The sequence below is a fragment of the Oreochromis aureus genome, linkage group 16 (genome assembly GCF_013358895.1).
Source record: "Oreochromis aureus strain Israel breed Guangdong linkage group 16, ZZ_aureus, whole genome shotgun sequence".
Lineage (NCBI taxonomy): Eukaryota > Metazoa > Chordata > Actinopteri > Cichliformes > Cichlidae > Oreochromis > Oreochromis aureus.
In genome coordinates, this window is record NC_052957.1 from 24,067,974 (window position 1) to 24,081,039 (window position 13,066).

The window sequence follows — 13,066 nt, forward strand, 5'->3', positions numbered from 1 at the left end:
ATTCCCTCTTTACTTGCTTTTCGTGGTTGAAAATTAAGCTCTAAACCTTAACCCAGTCAAAAATACAAAAAACCAAAACACATTTACACTCGCCTCAGGGGTCCACACGAAAAAGTAAATGATCCTGAGTGATAGTGTGATCTTCAGCTATACAAGCTAAGGCTTGAATTAAGCATGCCTAGAGACCAGTTGCTGGCCTCTGGCAACCGTTGCTCATTAGGAAAACAATGTGTGTTGCGTGACTGGTCGGCAAGTGGTTGTTGGCAGTCACTATAAAATCGATTGCTAAAGCCCCAGTCATACAGGCCTAGAAATCAGTCAGTCAGTGGTAATCCCAAGTTACAAAGGAACAAAAGCATTATTCCTTCACTGGTTAGTTAGTGGTTCCTGGGTGATGTTAGCAGACACTCGGTGAAACTGTTCATAAAGAGAGAGTTTGTTTTCTTTTTCTTTTTTTTTTAATCGAAGGCAGCTGACTCAACTAGACTTTGAATGAAAGAGCGTCATTAAAAAAAAAAAAAAAAAAAAAAAAAAGCAGCAATGCATGAAGAAGTGTATATAAAAAAAAATACCCTTGGGGGAAATGTAAAGGGGCAAATATAGATGAGTAGGTGGATAATTGAATGGATGGATTAAATATTTCTGTTGTATTAAATGGGATGTTATTTAAGATACTCAGGTTTTTATTTCATTTTGGCAGTTTCAGTCCTCCATACTGGTGAGGGTGCCAGTTCTATACCATTTTAATTAATCTATGACCAAATTGTATTTCATCACCCATACGTAAAAGACCCAAAACAAATCTGTCTAGGCATCCTTTTAGTTGGTTGGGTTGGCACAGTCGTTTGGTACACATGGCCGATAACCATGACATTCCTGGAACCTCTGTTGTGTGTCATCAACCTCGTCCCACCGTGTATTTCTCATGTCTTTAAACTTGCATGTAGGGCTGCACGATTTTGCATAAAATGAGAATCACGATTTTTTTGCTTAGAATTGAGATCACGATTCTCTCACGATTTTCTTTTCCAATATAAATATTTATTGCACTTATTAACTGCACATCAACTTCGTAACAGTTGAGACTGAACATAAAAACAATAAATGAACATAAAAACAATAAATGTCTCACATTTTGTCGTTGCCGCAAAATGTTGTACTGCTTGTAATTCCATTTCCACCGTTCTCGACACTGTGTGTATAGAGCAGGTAGTGCAACATTTGAAAAATAGTTGCGGGACGGCACTGTGTAGCGTTTGTCTAGGGTGTTGATCATTTTCCTAAATCCCACGTTTTGCACAGTGTTGATGGGAGTCATATCTTTAGCCAGGTGATAAGTGATAGCTTCCGTAATTTCTTTGTGCCTGCGGGAGTTCGACGGGTATGGGTAAGCGCTGTATAAGGTTCCCATTATTGATGTGGTTGACCGGGACGGATTTTCTCCTGTCACTTTCTTGGCCTTTACAGCTTCGTCATCTCTCACGTGCTCTCCGTTGTTTTTTTCCCTGCCAGCTGGCTTCGGTATTACGTGGTATAAGGCTCCGCCCTTGTCATTTGTTGAGCAGGAAGAGTGAGCGCTTGTTTTCATGCAGATTATGTCCCGGATCAAAATGCGGTACAATCGTCATCCTTTTTTTAAATCGTTGTCATTTGGAAATGAGATCGCACATAAGTATGAGTTGAGATCGCGATTTTCTAACGATTAATTGTGCAGCCCTACTGGCATGCCTTTAAAAAGAAAAGACAAAAAGTTGCAGTTTTCTCTATCATGTTTTTGATGAATTTGTCTTTTTGTGTCCAATTGGACATGGAGAAAATAACAATTTGGATGTGTTTAAAAACAAAAAAACAACAACAACAACAAAAAAAAAGATAGGGGTGCTATTTTATGACTTCTGTCTTTTGCCCACTGAGCTAAAAAAAATGAAAGATAGTTATCTTTCATTTTCTGAGCTAAAAAAAATGAAAGATAGTTATCTTTCATGTTTTTTTAGCTCAGTGGGCAAAAGACAGAAGTCATAAAATAGCACCCCTATCTTTCTAATTTTTTTATTTTTTTTTATTTTTTATTTTTTTCACTGTTAAGTGAACTGGATTTAATGGAGGTAATTGTCAGAAAAGATGAGAACAGTGAAATTGTTAGATTATGCTGCTTTTAAAGGTTGGGGTATTAAAGTTTAAATAAACTGAGGAAAAATGAAAATATAATTAGTTGGCCACTAACACTAGTTAGATGTTTTAGTAAAAACAAAGGAGTGAGTGTGCTGGAATAAAGTCATTGTTTTCCACAATGCTGCCCAGGCGCAGGTCTTTTGAAACGAGGCATACTGCACAACGAGGGCCGTGGTGTCGTGTGTGTTTGTAAGCTGGTTCAGGCATTTTCTTTACATCAACTTATTGTTTGTTGCACTTTTTTGGAATTGGTGAATTAATTTGGATTTGTTGAAGCTAGGAATTGTTAATGTGTGAGTGCATTTTTTTTTTTTTTTTTCAGTTTGTTTCTGCATTGATAATTAAACACATCTATAAGACATTAGGTTTTTAGTTTGGTTTTTAAGCTACATTTGCTTTTGATACTTGGTCTGCCATTGTATTACTTTAAGATTTTTTTCCTTTCATAGCAGGATAGACCTGAAATCCAGAACGATTATTACATGAGATCTGATTTTGATGGTCTGCATTTTTTCTAGACGTCATCTCCTAACTCATCTAATGAGAACTCTCCAGTGAGCCCACCAGATGACCAGGGCCAGGGGGATGGTCCCCCTCAGCTGGAAGAGGAAGAGCCAGCTTTTCCTCACACTGACCTAGCCAAGCTCGATGACATGATCAACAGGTAGGTCACATTTAAGTCTCGGCTATGACAGAGAGTAAACTTAAATTGTTTTGTAGGCATACATAACTCGGTTAAAAACATTTCTCAAATTGGGGAGATGGGAGGACCCATGTCTTCTGGCATCTGTCCGTAAACTCTGTGGAGTCCATTTAAAGTTTGCTTCGTCTTCAGTCTGAACACATCACACCATTCACACTCTTACAGCAGAGTTGCTTAACAGCAAAGTAAATATAGCTGTTTGGGGTGCAGGTAGACAATATCCATGTAATATTTATGCATTTTACACAGATGAATATTACAAATATTGCACAGTATCTTTTTCCTCTTTTTTTCTGGTGATTCATGTCTTTCTGTACTCCTAGGCCTCGTTGGGTTGTTCCAGTTTTGCCAAAAGGAGAGTTAGAAGTCCTCTTGGAAGCTGCTATAGACCTGAGTAAAAAAGGTGGGAGTGCACAGAATGTTCTTTTTCATAGAGGAGCTTTGTGGCACTAACATCCTGCAGTCTGTGCTTATGGCTTTCACTGGATAGTTTTTTGTCAGTATAATATAATGTGAAACATCTAACAGATGTAGGAAATCTCTTTCCTTTGAGCTTGTTAAATAATGAAACACTCAGTAGAATATAAAATAGTCAGTGATTTCTTTTGCCTGTTTTACTTAATTTTCCTTGCATACTTTGCACATCAAGAGCTCCTGGATGTGTAAAAATACTTAAATAATTTACAAAGAAATAAAATGGAATATTACAAAATCTTCATGTGTAGTTGTAAATGTCAGATGCAAGTGTTTTTGTAACTTTTTAAGAACTTCACCATATTGATTAATTGATTAAAAAGATTAGCACTAAACTCAAACATTTTCCCATTTGGTACTTGGTTTTGTACTTTTGTCAAATACACATAACCTTTACTTTTACTTAATCTGCAATATTGACATAATTATGTAAAGAGAACAGTGAAGAACTGGCCTTGCTATTGCAGTGTAGGTGTTCAGCTCTGTGCCGCCTATAACTTTGCTAACAGTTACTTTTTAAATGTTCTTTAAATTGATCCAAGATTTACAGTTATGCAATCAAAATATGCTGTTAACATATGTTTTGTATTTCTTATATGAAGTATACCATAAGGGATTAACTTCTAAATTGCATCAGTGATGATATTAATCTCGTGCATATAGGGCAGTTGTCTCTTTTTGATGAAATCCACCAAAGTCAGCGAGGAATCAAAAAGAGGGAGTTATATACCGAGACATTTTTTTGTACTGGAAGTGCCCATGACCTCCTTAGCAGAGGCTTCTCTCAGGTGCTTGTTGTTGCTAGGTTACAAAACCATCTTCTTTAAAGTTTTCTCCTCTGTCATTATTTTTAGTGTTGCTACTGTAAGTTATGCCCCTTCTGATTGGTCTCTAGGAGAGAAGTGACATTGATGAGAGCAGGAGTATTCCCAAAACTGACCTGTGTTCAGCTGAGAGGCCTGTAAAGCGCAGCAGAAAAATGCTGTGTGCCTGAGGGCATTTTTGCTCTGAGGACTATGAGTTGTATCAATGCTCAGCTTCATAGGATTTCTATAGAAAAGATGTGCTGACAGCGCATAAAACTGCATATAGACACAGGCCCTTAGTTAGGTTCTTATTTTATGTTTATGTTAACTGAACAAGTTTATTATTCTTAGTGTTTAGAGGAGTCTGAAGACTTTTTCCACGTGTTTTTCTTTTTCTACTGTTGGCCCTGGATAATGTCAGAAAGAAAGGAAATCCTTTACTTTCCAAACCATCTGTTTATGAGAGGCACTCAATCAGAAGATAGTCAACTCAAATATATTTTTCACTTACTACCATGTTTTATATGAATGCTTTGTTGTTTTCTATTCTGATGGGTGTCTTTTCTTGCAGGACTGGATGTGAAGTGTGAAGCATGTCAGAGGTTTTTCCGAGATGGTCTGACCATTTCCTTCACAAAAATCCTCACAGACGAGGCAGTCAGTGGTTGGAAGTTTGAAATTCATGTGAGTTTTTTTGTTTGTCTTACAGTTTGGTTTGATTTTTTTTTAAGATGCTTTCAAATAATCACAATAAAGAACCTATATAGTATATTTAAAAGCAAATTCACATTTTTATGAGATACAAAATCGTTGTTGTATGTTAGATGTTTTTCAAAAATTTGATTTAAATGTGCAGATTGTCCTGATGAGGGATGGCAGTCTGTAAAACCTGTTTCTTCATTCTTTGACTTTATCTCATTAGATAGGGCTGTGCGATATGACCAAAATCTCATATCCCGATATTAAGACATCTATCGTCGATATAACGATATAAATTACAAAAATGTAACATTTCCTGTAAATTCTGTGAATCTCGGGCATCTCGACTTGCGTGAAGTGTTTCCAGCTGGGCGTCGTGTACCTGGAGTCGAGTGTTTTAACTGATGCATGGAACTATACATTTTAGACGTGAAGTTGTAACGGCCGCCGCTTTCTTTGAGTATTTATTACACAGCGTGCTGCGGAGAAAAGTCTGTTCTAACGTTTGAGTCTAAGGTTTATTTTTAGCACCTGACGGCTCTTTTTGCTTCTCATCCGTTAATACTCTGCATCTTTCACGTGACTCGTTTTATTTTGAAAAGCCTCAACAGGATCTTGAGCTTTATTGTGAAAGGCTTATGTGGAAAATAAACAAGCGGACACGAGGTGGTTTTACCGTCGTTGTTGCTAACGAAAACGCATAAAAAACAAGCGCTTGTCCGTCCGTAGTGTGGTTATATTAAATATAAGAGAAAGAGAGAACTTTAAGAAATTAATATAGCCACTACAGTGACCATCAAAATGATGAAAAAATATTGCCGTAAACAGTTTATTTTGCGACACCACGAAACAAACGATAGCGTAAAATGAAACGATAGACGTTTTTCTATCGTCATCCGATATATATCGTTATATCGAACAGCCCTATCATTAGATACATCCATTGTTCAGATCTTAGGTTGATCAGCAAAGTGAGTTTTTGTAGATTTAATAGAAAGAGGCATTTCCAGCAGTGATCAGTGATCTGTTTTTTTTCTTAAGCTCTTGTTCTCGAAATTGATCTGTGGAACTTCTCGAAGTAAACCAGTAAGACAGATGCGTTAGGATTTAAAGGCGGAAAAGGGGTTTTTGTTTCTCTTCCTCACTCTGGATCCTTCTTTTTTTTTTTTTTTCCTTTTTTTTTAATCTAATCTTTTTCAGTATATTATACATCATCATGCTTGTCACCTGCAGCTCCTTTTAAAATTAGACACTGAGAAGATGAAGCAGCCAGAGACTTGTAAAGTCTAAAAGCTTGCTGGGAATGCTGTGATGAGTCAGTCCTGTATTGATTGCTCATATCTGGTTTCTACAGACATGTGAACTAGCCAGGAGCCATGCAGAAAAGCCTGGTTGCTGGAATTTGACCAATGGCGTGACTAGCAGGAGTGCTCTTCCTTTGTTTGTGTGGAAGTGTAATTTTTTTGTTGACAATGTGGAATCCTGATTAAAGGCAACAAAATGTGGGTGTAATGAGTGAAATGTGCGATTTTTCTCTAGCTTAGGAGCTTAAGAGTTAAGCCTGTCAGACTTCAAGGTTATTGGGGAGAAACCATGAATAGTAAAATGTGTGTTGTAAGATTGTTATAAAGGCTGCGGTTATAAGATAAATAACAAAAAAAGAACTAATAATGACCAGTTAAATGATTTCATTAATCTAAACTCCAAAATCAGATTAATTTTGCTGTAAATTCTTACATGGGTATGGCCCTGCATGCCATTGCATCAGGTTTGGCCACTTTTTTCCCTCTTATGTTATAAACATTCAGTGTAAAATGTTTTTATTTTGAAATTTCAAGAGCTGAGCTGCCTGCCTAGTTTCTATGCTAAGATGATCTTCCAACTCACTGCTGTTGATTTAGTTTGGTAGTGACTTAATATAGTTTAATTAGACTGTTAAGGAAACTCTTGTTATCGTCACTAAACCAGAAGTTAATCACAGCAGTGTCGAGGCTGGGCTTTTTCCAGTTCTTGATATTGTTCTTGTGATCCTGCCTTTCTTTCTTTTAAACCCTGGTTTTATTCCACAGAGGTGTATCATAAATAACACACACCGGTTGGTGGAGCTATGTGTGGCCAAGCTCTCTCAGGACTGGTTTCCTCTACTGGAGCTGTTGGCCATGGCCACCAACCCTCACTGCAAGTTCCACATCTACAATGGCACACGGCCCTCTGAGACCGTCCCTGCTGGAGCACAGCTGGCTGATGATGAACTCTATGCCCGACCACCAGACCCTCGATCTCCCAAGGTGACTCAGTACAACAGTTGACCATAAAAACTGTAAAATAACTAGTTTATAATCTGATTCGCATTAAGTGATCCAGTCTGATCCAGTCATGCCTTTTGTATTGTATAACAAATACTTAGGTGTATGGAAAATTGTCAAGATATGTCATGCAGAAGATGAGCTTTGAGTTTTCTTTCTTTTGAGGAGAGTTAGCTTGTCTTTCTTCCTCAAGACAAACTCCATCAAGTGACATTTTAGTCTCGCCCTAAAGACCCTTTTGAAATAAAGAATCCCTCTCTGGAGCTGCCTGATAAAGAATAACATGGACTTCACTGTCCCTAAGACATTTAATGCTTATGTCAGAAAGCAGATTGTATAAAAGGGAAGGTGGATACACCAGAGAATAAGAATTGTACAGTAAAGGAGTGATGAATGCAGTGTGGGCACAGGGTCAGTAGAAGCAGTACTGCAGTATTGCTTGCCTGTCTGCCTGTCTATTGGCAGGGGGCCCAGGACTACTTAGGGTTTTACTGTGCTGTTACGTCAGAGATTATTATCATCATTATTATTATTATTATTATCATTATTATTTTTAGGGGTTTAAATCAAATTACTCATTACTAAATATTTAACAGCAGTGTCAAATTTAAAGTTAATTTTTAGCTAAAGGAAGACCAGCTACATTAAAATAAAAGAGTTGAAGTTTAAAGCTTGTTCCCCTTAGCAGTGTGCCTCTTGCATCTCAACTCAGAATAAATATAGAAAGAATAGATATGTTTCTTTAAGCTTGCCAATGGCAATTTAGTTGGAGAAGTTGTTCATTTTCACAGAGAAAACAATGTCTGTTGTAGTTTAAACCTAAAGTCTCTGAATGGACGCTGATGATAATTTAGCATGTGTAACCAACCTGTCTTCACATTAAAGGGTGCTTATACAGTTTGTTTTTGTCCTTTGTTTATTCTGATCACAGGGTTGGTTGGTGGACTTAATAAACAAATTTGGCACGTTAAACGGGTTTCAAATTTTGCACGATCGCTTCATGAGCGGCCAAGCACTGAACGTCCAGATCATCGCTGCACTTATCAAGTAAGTGCTGACACAGCACAAGGTTTTACACCACGTTGCAAAGTGCTTTTGGTGTAATGGTTTTGTTTCTGGAACTGAATTTCTGTTTCTACTTTCTGTTTTACAGGCCTTTTGGCCAGTGTTATGAGTTCCTCACATTGCACACAGTAAAGAAGTACTTCCTTCCAGTCATCGAGATGGTTCCCCAGTTTCTAGAGAATCTCACAGATGAGGAGCTAAAGAAAGAGGCCAAGAATGAAGCCAAAAATGATGCACTGTCCATGATAATCAAGTCTCTGAAGAATCTGGCTTCTCGTGTACCAGGGCAGGAGGAGACCGTGAAGAATTTAGAGATTTTTAGGTTAAAAATGATTCTTAGGTAAGTATCAAATTCTGTCTTCTCTGATAAAGATTTTGTTCAACTTTGAGTTTGATCAGGTTTTAAACATTTTTTTGTTGTTTTTTACCACCAGGTTATTGCAAATTTCTTCTTTTAATGGCAAAATGAATGCACTAAATGAAGTTAACAAGGTGATCTCCAGTGTGTCCTACTACACTCATCGGCATAACCCTGAGGAGGAGGAATGGCTGACTGCAGAGCGTATGGCGGTACGCTCAGCTCTTAACATTTGTGTTTTACATCAGGGATTTTAATGTCTGTGAAATTCATTTCTCCTTTACACATCTCATCATGGTGCTTCAGGAATGGATCCAACAGAACCACATCCTGTCCATTGTGCTGAGGGACAGTTTGCATCAGCCGCAGTATGTCGAGAAACTGGAGAAGATCCTTCGCTTTGTTATCAAAGAGAAAGCTCTTACCATGCAGGATCTGGACAACATCTGGGCTGCACAGGTACTCTGCAATTGAGCATTTAAAAAAAAAAAAAAAAATTATAGCCAAAGAGCCCTTACTTGTGGTTTTATCAAGAGTGCTTTTGCTTCTACTCTTATTTTCATAAGGAGGCAAAAATCTAAATTGGATAAAACCTTCTGCAGATGCCTGAACAGATGCAGCAATACAGCACAGTACGGCATTGTTGCAAGATTACAAAACATGTCTTATGGGGCTTTGATCCAGGACGTGGTACGGACTCTGCTTGACATTTGGTTCAGTGCACTATTTCAGGGACCTGTGGCCAAAGGAGCAAAATGGGCACTTTCAAAAACTTGTGCAAGATGTCAGTCATCTAAACTATTAACCCTTATTGTGGATATACAGCAAGCTATGCCACTGTTAAAATGCATACCTAATGCAGCTCTTTCCAAGAAAAGAAATGCAGTACAATAATACAAGCATACATGAACCAACACGCAATATCAACTTTTCCTCCCTTTTGCTGTAGCAAAGGCAACTTCATTCTTCACAAGAGCTCCTGAGCTCTGTGCTTGGGCTTTGCTCTGCATGGCAACAGACTGCCATAGCACAGTACAAGTCATTAAAAACGATGGCTTTCAGATTGCAGCGTGAAAGCACCTTTTAAGTGTGTGGTTTTGTTTTATCTTTTTCTGTTTTAGAGAGAGAGATTTTACTAGTGATTTCTGAGAATCCTGAAATTTATAATTGTTTTGCACTGGCACTATATTTTACAATCTTAAGATTTTAAAGATTGCCAAATTCTTGTCAGTAGTGTGGAACAAATAATAAATAGATAAAAAGATGTGTCCTTGCTCAGGTGTGTTTTATAGATTTTTTTTTTTTTTTTTTCTAACCTCAACCCTGTCTGTGCAGTATCTGTACAAACTGTGCCTTCATGGAGTGATCATAGGACAGAGCTCTAGATTTCTGCTGTACTCACACCTATAATTCACTGAGAATATATACATCATCTTTCAAAGCTGTCTTACAAGAGAGAGCTGGCAAAGATTCACAAGAATACAATCAGCAGACAGAACAAAACCATAATCAAAGAATCATTCAAAATAATTCCAAGGATAATTAAACCTGTTAGCAATGATCACAACTCTAATTTAAGGACAGGTTCGACTTTATTGTATTTGAAGAGTGCATATGTACTTGACATGCCAAGTTTGCTGTTTACATTGGGGAATATTGAAGGTTATGTATTTATTGGGTTTTGAATTGTAGTTAGAAAATTTAAAGAGATGAGAAACATGAGGAGGATTGGGAGCAGTAATAGTCTCTTATAAATGGATGACATTTACAAAGCACCGCTACTTATTAGCTAAAAGCAATTGAATCCAACCTTTTTAATACACAAGTTTAAAGTGTGGTGTTCTATGGTAGATACTGTCTTACAAATACATGAAAGTCTGCCGTCAAGCAAAGACACCCAAGTATTTGTAAGACTTTTTAGAGGAATTCATCTAAAAAGTGGTTTTGGAGGGTTAGATAGAAAGTAGAAAGTACAGTATGAGATGGAGGGTGAGTTAGGGCTGAGCTGGGGTGGAGCCTGAAGCATGTAGAATACTATCATCGCCAAGAAAAGGACATGATTTGGAAAGTAAACCGCTCTGGACCAAGCATAATGCCTACGTATATATGGATTTCTCCAGGCTTCACAAGCTTCCAACATTCTAGTAAATTGACTTGAAATTATCCACTGTGAATAGGGGATTTTCTCTCATTTAAACAAGCAAATTAGCACATACTTTTTGTAGTGTCTTTATAATACCGAGAGTAAACCCTTTATCACATAGGGTCACAATATTTATATTCTACCAGAAACTGACAGCTGAACTGTTCTGTGTATGTCTGCAGGCTGGTAAACATGAGGCCATCGTTAAAAATGTCCATGACCTGTTGGCTAAGCTGGCGTGGGACTTCTCGCCTGAGCAGCTGGATCACCTTTTTGACTGTTTCAAGGTGAGTAAGACTTGTCCTCAGTAGTTACAGGCAATAAAGGATTTTTGTCCACAATGTATATTTTTCATTTCCTTTCAGCCGAATCGTGCTGCAGTTTAATTGTTCCATTGGTACTACTGTAACTCCCCCCCCTTCTATAGGCAAGCTGGACCAATGCCAGCAAGAAGCAGCGTGAAAAACTGCTGGAACTTATTCGCCGCTTGGCTGAGGATGATAAGGATGGTGTGATGGCCCACAAGGTCCTTAACTTGCTGTGGAACCTGGCACACAGCGATGATGTGCCTGTAGACATCATGGACCAGGCTCTCAGTGCTCACATCAAGATATTGGACTATAGTTGCTCACAGGTACATGCTGTGGTTTATGTTTGACTCCAAAAATATGAAAATAATAGGCTGGTCTTTATTAACTCTAAACTGATGATGTTTAATTTTCATTCACAGGACAGAGACACCCAGAAGATTCAATGGATAGATCGCTTCATAGAGGAGCTACGAACCAATGACAAATGGGTGATCCCTGCCCTTAAGCAAATCAGAGAAATCTGTAGCCTCTTTGGAGAAGCTCCTCAAAACCTTAGGTAAGGTCATGGTGGAAATCTATTCCTACATAAATGCACAAAAAGCACAGTTCTAATATTGGCATTTTTTTTTTTTTTTAAAAAAGGTATCATTTACTGTACTTTTAATGCTTTATTATGAATTATTTATATTTATTTTGCACAGAATGCCTGAACACTCATAAAGAAAACACAATTTTTCTGTGTTTGAGCTGAGCATTTGTCACAATGGCTGAGGCGTGTCAGTTTTGCATTCCAGAAAATAAATGGCATTGCAGTTTACATTTTATTACACCGCTGCAAGATAACATTTGAGTTTTTTGTCTGCAACTCATTCCAGTGCACTAATTATCCATCAGCACTAACCAACAAAGCTGGACAACCACTTTTTTTTCTTTATTTGTTCAATATCTCTCAGTAAATCAGTCAAGCAGCATGGGTTGGTGTACATTTTGTTTTGAATACACTGGAAAGAGCTGAAAAGCTGCACTTTCCGCTTTATTATGGACCAAAAGCTTTTACATAAGATCACATCATGCCAGTCAAAATGCACAATACTTTATAGACACGATACTAGTTCTGTCCAGTAAATAATATTAGTTATTTAAGTTAATCTGAGAAACTTTACAGATCACAAATATACCTTAATGGAATTCAGCCATTATCAATTTAATTATTAACACTTGGCTTTTTCCCAAAGTGTAAGTCAAGCATACTTTAAAGCTTGTTCTGGGAGTGAATCAGGTTATCTTGCAGTCCTTTTTTCCTTTTTTGTTTTTTTTTTATAGCTGTAGAGCTCCAGCAACTCAGGTTCTTCAGGCCCCAGAATAGCATTGATTTAAAGTTACTATAATAAATAATTTTAAGTTTGATTGTACAACATTAAATTGTTTAGACTTGGAGTAGTGTTTTTCTTTAATAGTAACTGTAGAAAATATGTAGCACACATGCCTGTTGTTTTTCAGAAAGAAAATGCCAATTTACATACAAACGAGCTTAGCGGGGTAAGTTTAATGCTAATTCCAGGGCTCTTCCTATTTCTGTGTTACGTCAAGTCTAACTTTCTCTTTGACATATTAAAATGTATACAAAATGCAAAATCCCTGCCGTGAATACGCTTAAGCAATTCCTTCATGGGTTTCATCTCAAATGACTTGCTGCTTATTCAAATTCATAAAGTTTGTGCATGTGTAGGTCAGACAAGATTAAGACAGCTCTAAATTTCATTAACTTTTATCATTAATGTTGTGTTGTTTGAAACCTTGGTGACCCAGGTGGCAAGTGTTTGCTTAGCTGTCGGGTTGTTTATAGGAGCAATTCCCCTTAAGAGCAAAAATGAGTCCTACAGAGAATTATAGCTTATATACCAAAGTTGCATCAGTTTATTGCATAATTGTAATTGATGACTATCTTTAGTAAGGATTTTTGTTTTGAAGTCACATGAGGCTTCTAACAACTTAAGTGTGACAGGTCTGTGGACCGGTTACATGAGTA

The 13,066-nt window shown here is 37.5% G+C and overlaps 1 protein-coding gene across 9 annotated transcripts in view; it reads left to right on the forward strand.

The window, feature by feature from the left end:
• Positions 1 to 13,066, forward strand: part of usp9 (ubiquitin specific peptidase 9) — a 38,467-nt gene that overhangs the window by 6,733 nt on the left and 18,668 nt on the right. For 6 of the 9 annotated variants that reach the window (XM_031741450.2, XM_031741449.2, XM_031741448.2 and 3 more), the window contains exons 3-14: positions 2,691 to 2,836; positions 3,199 to 3,278; positions 4,727 to 4,839; positions 6,924 to 7,142; positions 8,092 to 8,207; positions 8,314 to 8,565; positions 8,660 to 8,795; positions 8,890 to 9,042; positions 10,909 to 11,013; positions 11,154 to 11,360; positions 11,457 to 11,593; positions 12,538 to 12,576. In XM_031741450.2, coding sequence (XP_031597310.1) covers positions 2,691 to 2,836; positions 3,199 to 3,278; positions 4,727 to 4,839; positions 6,924 to 7,142; positions 8,092 to 8,207; positions 8,314 to 8,565; positions 8,660 to 8,795; positions 8,890 to 9,042; positions 10,909 to 11,013; positions 11,154 to 11,360; positions 11,457 to 11,593; positions 12,538 to 12,576 — 1,703 coding nt within the window. The remainder of the gene's footprint in view (positions 1 to 2,690; positions 2,837 to 3,198; positions 3,279 to 4,726; positions 4,840 to 6,923; positions 7,143 to 8,091; positions 8,208 to 8,313; positions 8,566 to 8,659; positions 8,796 to 8,889; positions 9,043 to 10,908; positions 11,014 to 11,153; positions 11,361 to 11,456; positions 11,594 to 12,537; positions 12,577 to 13,066) is intronic. The other 3 variants (XM_031741451.2, XM_031741452.2, XM_031741453.2) reach the window with 1 other exon arrangement.